At 35.3% G+C, this 20,167-nt stretch overlaps 2 protein-coding genes across 2 annotated transcripts; both read left to right on the top strand.

Annotated features, from left to right (window-relative positions):
* Window positions 1–2,628: 2,628 nt before the first annotated feature.
* Window positions 2,629–9,498, top strand: LOC134755710 (protein rolling stone-like). The gene is made up of 4 exons (XM_063692256.1): window positions 2,629–3,189; window positions 6,348–6,458; window positions 7,783–7,975; window positions 8,403–9,498. The coding sequence occupies exons 1-4, from the start codon at window positions 2,895–2,897 to the stop codon at window positions 8,617–8,619; spliced, it is 816 nt and encodes a 271-aa protein (XP_063548326.1). The 5' UTR covers window positions 2,629–2,894; the 3' UTR covers window positions 8,620–9,498.
* A 426-nt stretch (window positions 9,499–9,924) lies between these two features.
* On the top strand, window positions 9,925–13,276 carry LOC134756264 (protein rolling stone-like). Its single transcript, XM_063693089.1, has 4 exons — window positions 9,925–10,518; window positions 11,732–11,845; window positions 12,240–12,432; window positions 13,069–13,276. Exons 1-4 carry the CDS (start codon window positions 10,248–10,250, stop codon window positions 13,262–13,264), a joined length of 774 nt encoding a protein of 257 aa, XP_063549159.1. The 5' UTR covers window positions 9,925–10,247; the 3' UTR covers window positions 13,265–13,276.
* The last annotated feature ends 6,891 nt before the right edge of the window (window positions 13,277–20,167 follow it).

Raw genomic sequence — 20,167 nt, 5'->3', positions numbered from 1 at the left:
GTAGTAGCTATTGATGAGGCCATTTCGTGGCACTTTAATCTTATTTTATGTTTTCTTTTATATTATGTAATGTCTTGTTTGTTTGTGCTTACGAATAAAATCTTATTCTATTATATTCTATTAAAATTAAGAGCAAAGTACTGTTTCTTGTTTTATTTCTAGTTGTAAATATCGCCACAATTATTTTTGAAAGGTAAAAGTTGACAGATGTCAAGATAAACACGAGTATACTATGAGTATCTCAGAATCATCTCAGAATACTAACTAAATGAGTATACTCGTAAAGAGATAGTAAAGAGTTGGTAAAGAGCAACAAGTTACATGGTTAATTGAAGAATGTTACTATTCATTAAATGATTTCTTTAATAATAATAATTCTTAGCAATTGACATATTTATTACATAATCTGACATTTAGTATTAATTATTACCTTATTTTTAAAATTCATATAGATTTAGATTTCAAAATAGCCAAATTGTTAATGATTTAAATTCTGTTTTTCTTGCTCTCAACTCTTAGATATGTTAATTGTAGATAACTTGTGTACATCATATTGCATGTTGTGAGAGATTTTAGATTTAGGTGTATATTTTGCATGCTGCAATTCAGCTAAATGTGTGATACTTTTTTGATTTATAATGTTTAAGACCTTTTTGTTAACCGCATTTAACGCAAATAAAGAGCTTACTTACTTACTTACTTACTCTATGCATTTAGTGTTACCTATAGTTAGTCAAAGGACCCTCTCATTCCAAACATAGACAGAGAGAATCATACTATCTTTGTCTTACACTAGTACTAGCACCCAAAAGAAAAGGGCGAGTATAGTTTTTTTTTTGTTCTTATTTACTGCCAATTTGGTTTGACCATACATGGACCATACATATAAACAAATATGAAGTTCCGTCTCTTACAGTGTGACATAAAAGAGTCTAAAATAAATGAGATATAAAATAATTTCCATATAATATTGTTGCCATGTTTAAACATGTCACGTCAAAAATGTGACAGTTACGAAGAAATTGGCGCCCTCATTTATTTTCTACTCCTTATTGTATTGTAGCTTCTAGAAAATAAGTGTAATTATAATCTTATTTTTAGCGCTGAGTCGAACAAGATGTAAGTATGAATGAAAATATCTACCTAATATTTAACCGGCCTTCCTGTTGTTTATGCACCGGTCCGGCTATATTTTATGATACCATAAGGAATTCGCATATAAATTTATGTATTTTTTTCAAATTAGGCGCGCCGGTATATTCATGGCTTGGTTAATAAATATGACAACATTAAAAACAAAACCCGTATGCTAGCATTCTGAAAGGGTACCATTCATCAACTATATTTCAAGTAGAGTACTTCACTAGTAAATAGGTACACGGAATTTATACTCGAGACGAATAAACTCTAAAGTTCCTTGTATGTTAGTTATATTGAGTCTTGGATGACCGTTTAGTATAACAAGGTATTCGTATTGGTTATAAGCGCCCTAGATAAACCCAGGAAACATCTTAAATGCAAATGTAGACAAATATAACGAACGAATTCAGGGCCATATAAAACACGAATAAACCAATTATATATAATATTCAAATGCGAACCCAGTTTAGTTGAATTATTCAACTAACATTTAAGACACTCGTCATAAGAACATAACCAACTTTCTCCGAGAACTATTTCACTGACGTGTAGTATATGCCCTCATATATTTTTGTGATAAGCATGAATATATTCGTGGATTTTGCTTTCTGTTTCTTTATCTGTTATATACATTAGTATTAGTAATTTGGCACTTAGTAAATATTATGTGTCGATTTTCCTTAAATATTTGTTGATTTATTATTTATTTACAGGGAGTTAGCATTTGAACATATATATGAGTTATGTTTTTAAGTAATTTAGGTACAGTCAAGGTATTAAAATATTGACACGAACAAAGTGCCAAAATATATAGGTACGCACCACAAACGTATGGGCAATTAAGTCCTGTATACATACACATTTTTGGCACTTTGTCAGGTCGATATTTAATACCTTGACTGTATCAATATATTTACGATAAATTTAAAATGAGAGCTCGCGTGCACCTATATACGCACATGCATCCCAATAAAATGCTTAGGCGTGCAGTGCCTAGTAATTATCAAGGTTTTGTACTGAATGAATAATAAATATTAATTAGAATAATATTTGCGAAAATTCCGTTCCTTCAGGAAATGATAATTCTATTTGTTCAGGAAATAAGAACAAAGTGAAATATTTACAGCCTTTTATTTATAGCGCATACGATTATAGTTTTGTTTCTTTCATAAGATTTAAAGGTAAGGGGTAAGGTTTTGGTTCTTACTATTTTATTAATAAAATTATAAAATTGATCAATATTATCAAAAATATAACTGCTGGAAAGCTTAGACGTTTTTATAGACGGCCACAATAAATGTCGTTTTATAAACCCAGTTAGGTTCAGTGCAGAAATGATTACATAAAAGTCAGGTTTGAGGGTTCTTGTACAAGATTCGCGGCAGCCGCGTCTCGCGTCAGTCCGCAAACGCGCCCGCGCACTGCCGCCGCCGCGCCGCGAGCGCTCCGGCACTATACGCGCAGACCTCACATTCTGTATCACATACACATAGCTAAAAATCTATGCTATAAGTTAAACTCGAGCATTACCCAATACGTCTGAACTAAACATATTCCCAGGCTCACGATTGATGATGATATCATCCCGATAAGGGCTTAGTACCGGTACCTATAGCTTCACCGTCGAATATATTTCAGTTGCGAAATTGTTATCTCGGATAACTTATCTGAGACTCTTGGACTCTCATCGGGCAATAATTTACTGACAGAGCAGCAAAATATTGATTCAAACATGGTGTTGTGACAAAGTGAAAATGGTTAAATATTTTAGGAAGAATATATGCCTGTCGGACTTCTGGTTGTCGTCTCACGAGCGCCTGAGTGATTTCTACGCATCGTCATGGCAACGCGGAGATTCACCGGTGCCGCTGTTGGTGATACGGATGCTTGTGGCGATTGTGGCGCTGGCGATCCTCGCTTGGTCGGTGTACGAAGCCCCGGTGCCGCACTGGGTGATCTACCTGACCAATTGGGGTTTAGTGCTGGTTTCCGCGATGGCTGTCAGTGGCCTACTTGTGTCTTTGAGTGCCGCGAAGAAGGCGCTACCAGGTTCGTATCTATATGAGTGATAATATTCTGCCAAATGAAATTGCCTCTAAAATGAAGCGACATTATAAATCAAATTACAGGAAATTCCTCATTCTCATTCATCATTATGATACGGACGAAGTCCCATTTGCTTGTGTGTAAGGATACTAGTATTTCGGTAACAGCTGTGAAATCGAAGCCTTAACGTCCACTGATAAATCTCGCGATGGAATCGACCGGTTTCCCTTGTGGCCACACTGATAAAATGGTTAGTATTTCACAAAAGCGTATTACAAATCAGTTACTTTGGATTTTACGTAAAAGACATTTACAGAAGTTGGATTTATAATGCACAAATTGTTTTAACAGTATAGCTTAGAAATTCACAATGTCAGATTGGAAATAAACATAATCATAATAATAAAAAAGAAGTACTGTACGATTTGTGTATGACTGTTAATGTTACAAACGAATCTCCATGCAAATACCAGCTATTGCTCGCGACATCGTCCGCGTGGAATGATCATCATGATTAATGAAAATACTTATCCTATGTCCTTTCCCGGATCTCAAACTGTCTCCATACAAAATTTCATCTAAATTGGATTAGTGGTTTAATCCTGAAGAGGTAACAGACAGACAGTTACTCTCGCATTCATGATATTAGTAGGGATAAAAATATAATAAAGTTATATATAATATAATATATATAATAAAATTCCCCTTTCCTCAACACACAATGCATAATTTACTTACTCCCCATGTATGTTTCAGTATTTTGTATGCAATAATGCATTCCAGGGTAACGGGTAACTCAGGTTTGGTAATCACGAACAAACGAAATAAAGTACCTAGTATAGGTATAGTAGTTTATAAAAAGACAAAACCTGTATCACTACAATGACACAAGGTATTTACAGCGACGTAACGTTTTCATGCAAGATCAAATTATACACCAACAAAGGCGGACAGTAGCTTAATTGTTTGTCATGCTCACAGCGCTACACTTTTCAAATTATCAACTTCCTCACAACTCGACTCTCATGTTTTTACAGATCGAAGGTTAATCGTTACTGGCTGTTGATAATCATCTAGCAATTAATCTAAACACCTATTATTATTGTATACATCATTGCTTCAAAGAAATCAGCGCTAATCATTGTCATTATTATCCTTACGTAGATATACGTTATTTTTCCTTTGTAAATTATAATAGAGCTAGACCGTGTTTGTTATATTTAATTTAACAACAGTAATGCGTCAGTAAAAGTTTATCAAATAGGCAAGTAGTTTATGCATTTTTAATTAGGTACCAACATACTTACTTTAAATGAAACCAGAGTCATATCGCGAAACTATCAACGTTGTTTTAAGTGTTCGAGATTGGATAAAATAGGTATAAATAACTGAATAAATAGATTTTTTCTTTTGTGAATATTATACTAAATGATCTATCTACGAAGGTCACTAAGTCAAGGGCATAAATAAGTTCAAAATTGGAGATTTAAAGATTTTGACGCTGATTTAAATTTTTTCCACAATCTGTAAATGCCAATCGTCGTTAATTAAAAATTAGAGAAGGTCTCCTAAGCCCATTTTGAGGTAGCAGCACGGGATCTAGTAGCTTCACTCAGTGCCCCATTAAAAATCCATTCTGTATATCGAGTGTATAAAGAAATGAGTCAAACTAGTAATAAATCCAATAAAGTAATAAATCTTTCTGAGATATAGGCTGAGTTTGATTTAATTAGTATGCAGTGACGCTCGCAGTGTTTACCCACGATCGCAATGCGAAGTTATCTAACTTTGTTACGAAAGTCGTCGGTCGCCGGACAGGCTTCGCCGGGCCGACCTTGGCCGAGTCGCTGTCTTCACTCTCTTTTTTCTGGCCCACATTCATAAGATTACTACTAAACACCGTGAAATGTGTGATAATTATATAAATGGCGACGTACGTCATAAACACTAACAAGACGTACACACATAACTAAGTACAGTCCGTCTAAGCTAACTCTGCACTGTATTGACTGATAACAAAGTGTGTCGCTATAACTTTGAATGTCATATTTTTATTTTTCATTATTTGGTTGTCCGTTTGGTTACGGTCGTAGAAGGTTGTATTGAAAACGTAACCAAATGGACCAATAAAATTGGGGACATTTTTTCTACGTGAACTTGGAAAGAGCTCGTGAACATGAGTAGAAATAATATGAAAATACCCAATTCTAACACAAAATTTGAGGGTACAACTTTAAATATTAATTTTCACACTTTGCCATTCAGAGTAAGCTTGCTTCGATTTTCCTAATTTGATTTACTTTATTTATATCATGTATATCATTATGTCAACATGTGTCTTTTAAAATTCTACACGTGGAAAATATGAAACGAAAAACGAAACTTCTATATCCAAAATGTTCTATATCCAAGAAAAAACTCACTTTTGTTGTCCAAAACTATCCGCAAGACTTAAAACTACGTAAAATGTTAACAAATGGGCAGTTTGTAGGTACTGTCGACGATATGCAACATGTACACCATGTTTTACTATGCAACGTGACGATAGATTGCGCCAGTATATAATACTAGCATGCGTGTCCGCTATTCGTGACGATTGTCGGCATCTTGAAAGAATATGGTCAGGTAATTTGTTCGAAATAAATTATTATTGATTGATTGATATTATTGATTGATTGAATTTAAATGGAAACTTTTCTGTCGGTGACTTTTCACTGTCCCCTATAACCCTAATTTAAAGCTTTTATATACTGATGAAAACTTTTGGCTTTTATCTATTGCTACCCTAAAGTTGTCTCAAAGAGCTTATAGCGATAAGACCGTCTGTTGCTATCTATACTTACATTGTAAATCGGTTTCTGAATATCTTTTTTATTTGTGGTGGAGTGAAATATGTTTTTCAATTTAAAGAATATTTAATTCACTTACTATATAAGATTATTTTAAACCGGGTCACTCACGTATTATTAAGTCGAATAGCTCGACATGTTTCGGTCCAATTTACGAGGACCGTCTTCACGGACTTACTATGGACAGTGTAGTGATGTAGTGAAAACGACGAAATGACATTATTTATGTATCTTAGTGGTAATATAGTATCTGGTCCTCACTTCACCTTATATGACTGTAAATAATTAAGTTTGCATTTGCTCTCATTTCAGATGAAGGCGTACCACCGTGGTATGTGTCTATGTACTGGTTGTTTTACAACATATCTGGCACTATAGCTATAGTGATCACTCTGCTGTATTGGATACTTCTGTTTGATTCAAGTGAGTAATAATTGCCTTTATAGTTTTTAAGAAGAACTGCAGCACCCAAATTCTGTAAGAAGTCATTGCAACTGTTTTCAATATCTCATTCTCAAATATATATGTTACGGGTAATGTTAGAAGATTAATTAAACTAAAGTTTACTTTACCTGGGTATACCTGATTAGTATTACCTTTTGGTAATGCCAGAAAATTAAATAACTTTAATTTGTATTCGGCATGTACTCGTATACGTCTAGGTCTACCCAGCACTGGGAGGGTAATGTCAGAAGTGATGATGCAACACTTAACATTACCCAGCCAGTGTTGGGGTAGACCTAGTTGTGTACGGGTAAACGCCGAATACAGACTAATGTTGTTTAAAAAATTTCGGACTTTACCCAAAAGGCTCGGGTAATACTAGCAAAGATAGATATAACTCCGTAATAGATGGATACAGTCTAAGGAAAAAACGTTCCTCGAAAATCAAGAAAATTTGACTCTCGATCAGATGGCGCCAGTACCTTTGGCCTACTCTCGTATAGAGAGCGTTGACGGTTTCGGTTGTTATTTAACAATTTTAACGCATATCAGTGAAAGAACATGGGTCAAAATCATAAAAATAATTAATGCAAATTAAAAAAAAACATTTATCCATATTTAAATACATTTTATAGTATTTTTATAAATCTTCATTTTTAGTTTTAAAGTGTGTCGATAGATGGCAGTGGATTTACTGTGGTTACAAAATTTACTATGACAGTAACTGTCATAGTAAATTTTGTAACCACAGTAAATCCACTTATACCGCTCTATAATAAACTCTTGAAGATAATGAGCTCTTGAAAACAGTTGCAAAGATGCGTTTGAAACTTTCTGTAAGTATTAGGGTTTAGGCAGTTTTATTATCAGTGGCGATAAAGCGAAGTACCTAGCTACTTGCTGATCGACCCCGGTCTGACTAAGCCGAGAAATAAGAAAGCGCCTTTAGGTTTTGCACGAGCAATTTTGGCGAAACCATATCTACTGATAATTTTGTTTCGTATTTTATTTCTCAGTAAGATGTAAATGCTGAGAGAAGATATATGCTGAGAGGAATGGATTTACCCGATGTTGAAGTTAAGCGACACATAATATATTCGTGCGATGAACACAGATATTTGTTTCTGAGTCATGGGGGTTTTCTATATATTTAAGTATTTTATTATTATTATTTATTATTGTACCCATAACACAAGCCTTTTTGATATTTCTGTGGAGATTAGTCAATATGTGTAATGATGTTCTATAATATTATTTAAGTTCTTTTATTATTATTTAGTAAACGAAGTCCTTATAATTACAGGCTCCGCTGTGGTTAAAGACCGCATGTTCTGGTTGGAAACGGTAACGCATGGGTTCAACACGATCCTGGTTCTGGTAGAGTTATTTGCCTCTCGCACGCCGCTTCGCTTCGCCCACATCTACCAGCCCCTCGGCGTGGGCGTGTGGTACGCCGTGTTTTCTGTGATATACTATGTCGCCGGGGGCACTGATGGGTAAGTTATTGTTTATTTGTATGAAGTATATTGTATTTATTGCATACATGTACAGTACCAGTGATGCATCAAGATACATGGTGTTAAATTACAAAAGTAGTTAAAATACAAAATCAAGTTTAGTGCTATCACGTGTATCAACGATTAACCTTAGTAATTAGTGTCGCTAAAGACAATTTAAATTACATATATTATTATTAACACTAGTCATTCACGTGACTCTTGACAATACATGTTCCGCTCCATAATAAGTAGCTTTAAAATATTCTATATGTAGTATGCATGTAAATATCTACAGATATAAATACAACTATTATAAAGAATTGAAGAATAATGTTATACATTTTATTTTAATTGCCATTTCATCTCGTAAGCGTGCCGATGCGTTGTTCTATTTTATTCTTTTCCGGTTTCAACTCTTTTTCAGGCTAGGAAACCCGTTTATTTACGAGATTCTGGACTGGAGCCGACCAGGCCCCACAACTGTGCTGGTAGTGGCTGCTACACTAGGCCTGATCATCGTGTACTCAGCGCTGTGGGGCGTCACCATAGCTCGAGACAAGCTAACTGGAGTGCTCATCCGGACTACCAGCCATAACCTTCCATTTACACCACCCGACTTCAGCGTATCTGGATATGCCTAAACTTTTAATCCAAAATGTTTGTCATCGGACAGACTAATGCCTCATTTAAACCAAATAGCTTCTCTACTGCTCGCGTTGATAGACAGTGGAAAAGCAGCATATATTTTTTATACCATTTTATCACCTTGCCTTTTGCGTGCCATGTGAGCTTACAGATACAATGGATATGTTGTATCCATATTTATGTCGCAATATGTAAGGACAAAATGAGTAGATGATATTACCGGTGTTTCACGTCAGCACGGCGGTGGTGAAACCTGAGGATGGTCATGTGTAACATTTTCCTAAGTCTACATAACATAAAATATTATTATTTGTATTATGGGTAATGATATTACCGAACAAGGTACGTTCTACTGACTACTATTTTAGCAGGGTGTTAAGATCAGGTTTGCCTTGCAGGTATCTAATTGTATATTCTATCTCATGTTGGGTTCTGCGAAATATTGGGAACCTGCAAAGAGATTCTTAAAACTAATCCCAAGCGAAAAAAGCTTTAAAATTGCCTTCTTAAGTCCTTTTCGCGACGTTGGTAGTATGATCTGTATTATTGTTTCATTGTTAGATAGTCATCATCATCAGTTATATCCTTTAATTGCTTAAAACTGGTGAATTCCAGATAATGTAAGTTACGAGGAGCATTTTTAAAGCTTTTTTCTTCTATACCGCATAGTTGCAAATATTTAAAACAACTTTATCGCAGCTTGTTGCGTTTGGATTAGATTAACTTTACAAATAAATAAGCATTCCGTATATTTAAATTATACTGTAATGTTTATAAATTGTACTTAATATATTTTTTTGTAAATATTTTATTTAAGTTTATTACTAGGTTACTGTAAATATACTAATAGTAAATGTATTTTTAATATATTATGTTGTAAATGTTTGTTTCGCTTGCCTTTTAGGCATTCAATATTGTTAATAAACAATAATTTTTGTAGGACTTAAATAGGTACCTAAACATAATCAAGTGTTATTCTACTCTTATTTAGGAACCTCAAAAGGCCACCAACTTATTGAGACGGTACTTACTTGCTCAATTATGGTAAATAGTGTTGCATATTTTAACGAGATTATTTTTTTACACTAAGGGGGCGCAAATACGGTCAAATAAGAGAGTTGAGCTGGATTTTCATAAAATTTAAAGATTCTGTAAGTACTTTACAAATTTATCCACTTTTACAACTAGATATTCGTGATAAACAAAAGCATATAAAGTTATAAGTAATAACTAATTAACTTTATTCAGAAGCATGGTAAGTAGTATGTGGATGTGATGGCCTATAAGTGAAAACCTGTGTGATGTATCGGTATGTAAATTCTGTAAGAATGATAATTATTGACGTCAGGCTTTTATAGGGTTAAGATGAATGTGATGAAATCGCTCAGTAAGAAGTCCACTGCTTTCGAGTTAATTTGCCAGACGACGCAAACTACAGTCCGCGTTTGCACCAGCGCACCGAGTTTGCGAGCTCCTTCCTAGGTATTCGATTCTGCACGTATCTAACGACCTAACGCTCTCAAAACTGTCCATTGGATTTTTTTGCAAATTTTATTACTTAAATACATATTGGGTTTTAAGGGTGACTGATAAAATAAAAAAGTTAAGTGGTGTTCTGTGAAAAATGGTACATTTTACTAAAGCGTCTTGTGAAGATGAGCACCTGAGGAGATTTTACACATCGTCTTGGCAACAGAGTGATTCGCCGTTAGCATTGCTAGTGTTGCGGGCCTTGGAGTCTACTTTGGCCCTGGGGATATTATTGTGGTCTTTGATTGAAGCTGCGGTGCCTCAATGGATCGTCTATCTCACTACTTGGGGTATAATACTGGTTTTTGCCATGGGGGCCAGCGGCCTCATCGTATCAATATGTGCATTGAAAAAGAAGCTCCCGGGTGAGTTATAAATATGACCTTTTTGTGTTTTTTGATGGTCTTTCAAAACGGCATCATACGGTTGTAATCAATTCTGTATGTAGTTTGAAATTATTAAACATGAAGATTTGTCATTATGGTTTACCGGATTGTAGGTAAACGTCTACTGTTGCTGGTATTTCTCAAAGATACAGATTTATAAAGGGCCGGCGTAGGCTTTGGTAACCGCTTACCATCAGGCGGGTCGTATGTTTTTATTCCACCTTTCAACCTTGTCGACATTCTAAATATTAGATCTACAATATTAAAAAGTTTATTCCACCGGCTGTATCAATGCAATCCTATCAAGGGTTAACGTCTTGAATATCAATCATTGTTCAATCCAAAGTTAATTAGTTACTAATGGATTTTGAATTTACGGCCTTGATTAAATAGGATTTGTATAACCACAGAATTACAGTTTTTTTAATTAGCTGGATTAAAATTAAACATGCACTACACACGTCTGTCTGTTGCCTTCATAATTTTCGTTAGAACGGATTGTAAACTAATTTACATGTAATAAAACTATGAAAACGGATTATATCGCGTATATTGAATTTATAATACATCCCGACCACCCGTCACCCGTTGACCACGAACGCTGTAAAGAGTTCGAAACGTCGGGATGTATTATAAATTCAATATACGCGATATAATCCGTTTTCATAGTTTTATTTCATGAGTAACTATCGCGGTAACCGAAGATAATTTACATGTATTTGAAAAGTATTCGAGAACTTAGAAGAAACTGAGACATATTAGTATAATAGGTACCTATTACTTAATCTTAAATTTTTTTAATGATAAGATGTGGACGAGATGACGCCACTGATAATGAGAACACCAAATATATGACAAACAACTTTCGTTCCAAAACCTGGCACATTCATGCCACTTTCACCCTATGCAATATTTTATGCACCTTCTGTAACCAATTGGCATTTTTCACCCCATCGAGAAATTTGTGAATAATTTGATGAACTTCTCGTTAGTTTAAGTATTGTATGTTGTACAGTCAGCTGCAATAATATGTTACAAAATGAAAGCTGCAAAAATATCTAACGCTATCTTATTTGTAGACCCATAAGAGCGTGTCACATATTTTTTCAGTCTTCAAAGAGTAACATATTATTGCAGCTGACTGTACATGAGGTAGTCTCATCATTATGAAAATCGTTTTGTTTGATTTCAGAGGTAGGCAAGCCACCGTGGTATGTGATGATGTACTGGGTACTTTTTAACATATCCGTCACTTTGGCTATCCTTGTAACGATGCTCTATTGGAGGTTGCTATCCAAAAATGCTAGTAAGTTGCAAATTAGGTAACTATTTTGTATTAAGGGATTTCACGGGTACTCTTAATCAATTGAGGTTAATTTTCAATTTCCAACGAAATCCTCCGATGGTTTGGTATAGAGGTCCACAGTCCAGACGTTAAATTTTGTCATTATGAAGCCTACACTTAAATTGAAATTTTCTGAGATCTTTTGCAATATGGTTACCGAGTGGGCCCGGATGGGACCCACGGAACACCATAGACGGTGCAGGCCGGGGTGCAGGTAGATCGAAAAGGAGATGGCGGGACGACTTGGACTCATTCTGCAGAAAACGAGGGAGGGAGGAGGGGGGGGGGTTGCCCAGCAGTGAGACACTAAATTAGGTTAATAAAAAAATCTTTTGCAATATCGTTGATGTTTTAGGTAAATACAGCATTCATGAACGGTATTTCTGGTTGGAAACTTCATTGCACGGGTTTAATGCAGTGATAGTTCTGATCGAGTTATTTGCATCTCGGACTCCAGTGCGTTTAGCACACATATACCAGCCTCTCCTTCTGGGTGTCGTGTACGCTATATTTTCCAAAATATATCAGGAGGCTGGGGGCACTGGCGCGTAAGTTATTTTTATTTTATTATAGTACAGAATTTTTAGAATCTCGAGTTGTTATAGTAAAAGGGTGGGGTGTACACTTTGTCTGTAATGCGTGTGGCATAGAGGGCAAGTTGAATTGAGCTCAAACACCTTGAACCACGCGCGCGAACCTGTCTACTCGTATGTCGTATGCTTAAAAATAATTAAAATCTATGTGTTATGTTATTGGGGTGTTACATAAGCGCATATACTTGTTTACATATACACGGTGGCTAAAAAATAAGTGCATTCCCGTCGCCAGGGATGTTTTGGAATTATACTGAGCAACTTTTACTATGGGATCAACCCCGAAATCGCGAAAAAAAATTTGGTTGTTTCATACATTTTGTCTGGTCCATTTTCTATGGAAGGGTAAACATTTTTTCGCGATTTCGTGGTTGGTCGCATAGTAAAAGTTTCTCAGTATAATCTCAAAACCTCCCTGGCAACGGGAATGCACTTATTTTTTAGCCACCCTCTATAATTATAATTATAACGTCCGTCAGTCCGTCAAAACTCATCTGTGTTTGTCTGTGGGACCTTCAGTCTCTAGTTACAAAAACACTCTAGTTTTACTGATTTGTTTGCCATTTGCCTTTCAACATAAATCCTTTACAGATATAGTGAGCCCTATATCTACAAGTTCCTGGACTGGAGCGAGCCGCGGAGCTCGTTCATGATGACAATTGGGACTGCAATAATAACAATCTTTTTATACGTGATTCTGTGGGCATTCGCTTTTGCCCGGGACTTGCTGAGTCATGTTTGCTGCTCTACTAGACACCGGACAGTCGAACACAGCGTACCTATTTAACTATCACCCAACAAAAACTAAGTTAAAACAAGTTAAATGATCTTAGTTATTCATCGGATACTCAAAATAAACAACTGTTTTGAAAAAAATGTATTCTTATTTTTAGATGAAATATTGCTTAAAAGTAATTAATTTTTGATAACTATCGCTCTCGTCATTGAAATGTTTCGGTTATCATGGTATTTAATATTTTACGGGTTAGTCTTTTGCCTCTACATCCATCGCCATGAAAACTTTACTGAAAATGATTTATTAATATCTTAATTATTGTACCTAAAGTTTATTTGAATATATAGGTATCTAAGGAATGTTAGTAAAAATATTCTAAATATAATACTTAACATTATTGTTTTTTTTTCAAAAACAGTTTCATTAATAATTTATTATAATACCTTTTCCACCAAGTGATTGATAAAAAAGTCGCTGGTAGGGACACACCCAATTTCTTGTTAGGTAGGTATGTACATAGGTACGTAGATATTATCAAAGAGGATATAATAGGATATAGCGGTACTGTCATAGTAAATTTTGTAACCACAGTAAATTCACTGCCATCTATCGACACACTTTAAAACTAAAAATGAAGATTTATAAAAATACGATAAAATGGATTTAAATATGGATAAATGTATTTTTTTATTTGCATTAATTATTTTATATGGTTTTGATCCATGTTCTTTTACTGATATGCGTTAAAATTGTTCAATAACAAACGAAACCGTCAACGCCCTCTATACGAGAGTAGGCCAACGGTAGTGGCGCCCTCTGATCGAGAATCAAATTTTCATGATTTTCGAGGCACGTGTTTTCCTTAGACTTTATCCATCTATTACGGAGTTATATCTATCTTTGATATTATATACATATATGTACCTATATATCTACTATGTGCCTCACCCAAAGAGGAATCTTAGGTCACTAAACTGTCTGAAGCCTGAAATCCATCACATCATATCTACCTCTACGCCTCTCAAGAAAAAGGGTTCCAACTAAATTATTTTTTTAAGCTACCATTTATCTTACCATCCACAATCAATTTTACTTAGGACTTCCCCGTTATCAACTCAGTTTTTATTCCGACTCAGTGTGCAAGTAGAAAAAGGACTATAATACATTTAAGGTGGTTCGACTAGGTTACCCAAAGCTTAAACCCCGCTAGATGGCGTCACTTTCGCAAATTTTCAGGTTTTATTTTTTTGTGGAATAGTGTTGGTATCTGTATACTTAAAAGTATGTTTAGCGCACTCTTTACATAAATATTGAACTATTATAATAAACATTGAATACTTCATTAGTGCAAAAAACACTTTTAAAGTCGACAGAGTGTTTCTGTCATGCTATTTCCTACTATTACTCACACATGCAAACAGTTTTTCCGTGATGCTTGTAGTAGACAATTTCATGCAGTGTAAGTATGCTGCAATGGCGTTGCGGTATGTTCGTGGAAATACGTGCAAGAGGATTCGGGTTCGAGACTGGTACGTCAGGGGTACTTTTTTTTGTCCTTTTTGTGTTATGTTTCTTATACCTTTTAGTCTTCGAATTCTTGTCCGATTCCGATATAACCGAAATATATTTCAGTGATATCGGAAACGGCTCTAACGATTTCGATGAAATTTGCTGTAAGGGGTTCGATCTAGCTAGGTCTTATCTCTGGGAAAACGAGCATTTTTGAGTTTTTACTTATGTTTTCTTTTTCTCCCAGATATTCAGTATTATTAATAAATTAGTTTATAACGTTTTATAAAAATATGTGACGTTTTGAACTAAAAGGTACCACATTGTCGGTTGTCGATTAGGTTGATTTCATTTTGAAGCTTTATGGAAATATGACAACAATAAGTAGGTGTAGGTACCCGTTTGGTTGAAAACGCCACATATATTGAAAACCTGACTTTCACAAATCTCACCTTTTTGGGTTCTTCCAACTCAGAAAGGATGGAGAATACTGACGATTCTTAGTAGCACTAGCCCAAGGAAGTCCAGGTTTGTAAGTGTCAGGTATCAGTATTTTTTTAAAGCGCTAAATATAGTTCTACAAGTAAAGCAATCCCCTACTGCCCAGCCTCTATAGTATTTTTCAAACTGGAAGGGTACGATGATAGATTTCATCTCCATACAATTTATAACCTAATAATGCCAAATGTTGCAAAATTATATTGAATTGAGATCTATCATCGTACCCTTGCAGTTTGAAATAGTTATTTACGATACAAGTGCGGAAAAGAGAAAATTCGAAAAGAGTGGCGACAGATTAAAACACGACCGCAGAGAGTGTTTTAAATCGACACGAGTGGCGAATTACCTATTCGCACGTGTATCATACAACGTTTTACAGTACATATGGCCCTTTAAACTTTCGACATATGCATGAAAAGTGCTCTTTACGCACTAGGGCGAGAAAGTTGCACCATATGTACTGTAAAATACTTTTTAGTACATATGGTGCTACATATACGTTACCGCCCTAGTGCGATAATTAGTACAATACGTGCATATGTCGAAAATGTAAAGGGCCATAATGATGTACTGTAAAACGTTGTACAATACACGTGCGGAAAGGTAATTCGCAACTCGTGTCGATTAAAACACTTCCTTCGGTCGTGTTTCAATTTATCGCCACTCGTTGCCAATTTCCTACTTTTCGCACTTGTATCGTAATGTACTAATAATAAAGTAGTAATTGTAAAATAAAATTAAAACTTTTTTTATATATTTTTTTTTGGATTCAAGTAGGTACAGTGAGTAACAACATTGCATGGCCTTCTAATTATAACTATTATAGAAAACGGGATATTTATCATGTTTATTTATATTATTTATTTCTCGATATTTTGGCCGGTCTTGCAAGACCAGTCGTTGTGGAGATCCCTGGGGAGGCCTATGTCCAGCAGTGGATGTCTTGTTGGTGTAGATGGATTCACACAACAAATGAAATAACATTTTTTCATATTTGTTATCCGTAGTTGTCCCTGTACCTGAAAGAAAAATAATATCATGATAGCACAAAATCTCTAATGTTATAGGAAGAAAGATGATGCAACAATATGGATTCTAATAAAGTTATCATTTACTTACCTAGTAATAATTGTGTTTTTCATTCATAGACAAAATTCCATAATTTTCATCCCCAGGAAATGTTTTACTTTATTGCAGTATGTCCTGATTTTTTCTGGCTAATGAAGGAAAACATTTTATTTCCAAGAATGCCTCTTCATTTTGCACAATACCTAAAAAAACCTAGAGTTAGTGACACATTGACTATTCGGCAACCAAAACAGTAATAATTACATTATATAGGTATTGTTCACTGCTTATATCTACCATTACGGAAGAAGTGAGAATTATTTTCTAAAAAGATCGGCACGAGAAAATTACAATGTACAATGAAGGAATGAAACTGTACCTACCTGACGAAACTTCACCATCATGAATTCCGCTTCAATTGAGTCTGAATTTTTCTGGATTTTCGCGGACCAGAACACCGATGATTTTTGTAACTTGATTTAGACGTTGCTATCATTTTCACTTTATACAAACAAATTGATGTCATAATAAACATGACCCTATGTGTCAGTGTCAACACTGTCAAATAAAAATGCACTAAACATGACGGCACTGCAAATCCTGCCAGGTCGGCCAGGCAACGTCGCCAACGTCATAGAGTGGCAACGCCGCACGCAACGTATTTGTACACGACATTTGTGACACACACATACGTAAAATTGATGAAAAAATTACGTTGATTTATGTATGATTTTTGTATGAAACAAAGTTTTTCTATTAATTTAGCGCAAACGAATATTCGAAAGTAGATAAATGAGCAAATATTTCTGTAGTAATAGTGTGTAGTGTCTTAATTAAAGCAGATTGAATTTTGTATGAAAATCGAACCACCTTAAGGAATCAACGAAGTGTTGTTTTTTTTTTAATTATTTGATGATACAATTATGCCCGGTAAAAGTGTTATTATGTTAATTAACACTATTACCACTTAGTTTGCCATTTGTACGCCATCTGTTGTTGAGTAGTTGCATTATTATTTTTACTGCCATCTATCGCCGAATCGCCTTAGTTGCTTTAAAACAAAGATTTTGTATAGATGGCGTTAAAATACTGACTTAACTCCCATCTCTTTTTGGGTAGGAAATATGGATGGGTCTCTATTGTTTGACATAATTATTGAAAGTCATAATGCAAAGATAGATATAACTCCGTAATAGATGGATACAGTCTAAGGAAAAAACGTGCCTCGAAAATCACGAAAATTTGTTTCTCGATCAGATGTCGCTACTCTCGTATAGAGGGCGTTGACGGTTTCGTTTGTTATTTAACAATTTTAACGCATATCAGTGAAAGGACATCGGTCAAAATAATAAAAATAATTAATGCAAATAAAAAAAATCATTTATCCATATTTAAATACATTTTATCGTATTTTTATAAATCTAAATTTTTAGTTTTAAAGTGTGTCGATAGATGGCAGTGAATTTTCTGTGGTTACAAAATTTACTATGACAGTACCGCTCTATAATATTATATCCTCTTTGTCATAATGTAATGATTGTCATATTATGATTAGTCTTAATTTGGTTTTTCTCAGAAACGCGTAACTTTTCAGGATTGCCATAAAACATAGACTTATATCAAAGATAGATACCGGGATATAGACCGTGATTACCTTTTAAACTCTAATTAGAGGCAATTTCCATAAAACATACCTAACCTAACCTATCTATAGGATAACCCGAGGAAAATCCTGAAAAGTTAACGGTTTCAGAATTATGACTAATGATAATATATGACAATCATTACATTATGACTTTCAATCAGGGACCGGACAACCCTTTCCGCGATAAAACCCTTTCAATGGGCGACACTTAAACACGGCTAACACATTGAAAGACTTTCCCTATTGAACTGCAAGCCCATTCTTACCCTTACCTTTGACTAACCCTTACCGAAAAGCTAACCAAAAATAAGACTAGCTCTTAATAAGGGTTACCCTTATCTTTAAGCGCTTTTTAGAAAGGTTTCCCTTTGCGTGAAAGAGACAGGATTAGTATATATCTACGGTAGTGTATGAAAAGGAAAGAAAATACGTGTCTAGTCAAAGAACGCCGCCGTCGCCGCCGACTATCGCTCGGATTCGAATTAATGTGTGCTTTATGAACAAGGTAGACGACTTAAATTAGCACGCTTATATGCTAAAAGGGAAGCCCTTTATAAGGCTAACCCTTATAAGCAATATGCAAGGTGTTGATGAGCGGATGATAAGGGTTTTGTAAGGGTATTTGGGCTACCGATTACTCAAATGTGGTAGCTTTATATAAGGGTTTTTAAAACCAAAACAAAGGGTTTCGTCTGGCAAAGGGTATGGTGAGTTAAGCCTTATGCAATACCCTTATAAAACCCCGATAAGGGATAGCGGGCCGGTCCCTGCTTTCAATCATTATGTCAAACAAAGGGACCCTAATATGGGTCTTTACATTGTAAATACACTGGCTTCCATGTATGTACTACGCGATTGTAATTTGGTGCCTGTGACAGTATTCAGGCAATGCATTTTCACGTTTCGAAGTTATAAATAGCAGTAAGGTGACAGTTTGCATACTTACAATCATAGGTTAGTATATGCTATTACTGTAACACAACCATGAGAGTTAGTTGTGCCGTTCCCGGTAACATTCCTCATTTTGTATGGGGAATGTTACCGAGCGAGAAATTTCCCCTCTACATGAGACACGCGGCGTAGTGTAAAGGTAAAACATACCTATATATGATTTTTTTAATTAATAAAAAAAATGAACATAAGCAAGGCATACTTTTAGGGTGGCCTATTTATGTCCAACACAGCACTGTAGAGTGCAGTGCAGATTTGATAGTGATGGTACTCACTGGTCACTGGGTGTTGTGAAAAAAAATAATCTGGTTTTTTAGTATTTTGGTTGGCAACAAATAGAGACAATTTTCAATTTGATACAAAATGGATAATGGCATTAGGTAAAGTTTATTTATATTTTTTTGTAAAGTAGTTACATTAATGCTAACGCTTTGTACATGTATCCTTTAACTGTTAAAACGTCTATCAACTATATTATAGTACAACATTTCAATGCTGGACATAGGCATCCGCTCATATAGGAGACATATCTTCTTCAACCTAGCGTTTTGCCGGCCTTGCGCTTTCCTACTGAATCTCCATAAAACTGAAAACTTCCATAACTCGAAACTGATTTTTTATTATTGGTCACTTTTTGCATAACTACGGTCGATTGTTCTCTTCCATGTCCGCTATCACGACGTCCAGTTAGCGCTTCTTAGGCCTACCGCGGCCGTGATCTTGACGATAGATGAGACATAATATGTATCGTATAAATGTATGTAAATTACTCTTGAAATGTGTAGTCCGAAAGGAATCGGTCTGTTCTAACTTTTTAATGCTCTTTATTGCATAAAAGAGAATACAACCGTACAAAAAACTAAATTAATGCTATGAGCTATGAGGCATTCTCTACCAGTCAACCTTCACAACCTCTTTGCCTTTTTAAATTCTTGTAGACTTATGGTTCTATATCAACGGTCTACTTCAGGACTAGGTTATAGGTTATAGGTTTTCGCGGGCTTGGTTTCCGCTACTCGACGTCATATATTGCAAAATTGCGCCATTTGCGCCTATTTTGTGTGATGGGTTGCCGGCACTACTCTAATCTTGCCAACCCAACTCTTCCTAGAAGCCTAGCAGACCCTTGATGTTGCCGACGACTTCTGGGAGAGACTCCGGCGAACCGAGGTATTGTGCCCGGTATTCTGCCACCCCTGGACATTCGAGGATGACGTGGGCGGCTGTCTCTTCTGCCTCCACTACTTCGGACTAGTTATGTAACTACAAGACTTAAAAAT

Source organism: Cydia strobilella, chromosome 3, assembly GCF_947568885.1.
Source record: "Cydia strobilella chromosome 3, ilCydStro3.1, whole genome shotgun sequence".
Lineage (NCBI taxonomy): Eukaryota > Metazoa > Arthropoda > Insecta > Lepidoptera > Tortricidae > Cydia > Cydia strobilella.
This window is presented reverse-complemented; position numbering and strand designations above follow the sequence as displayed.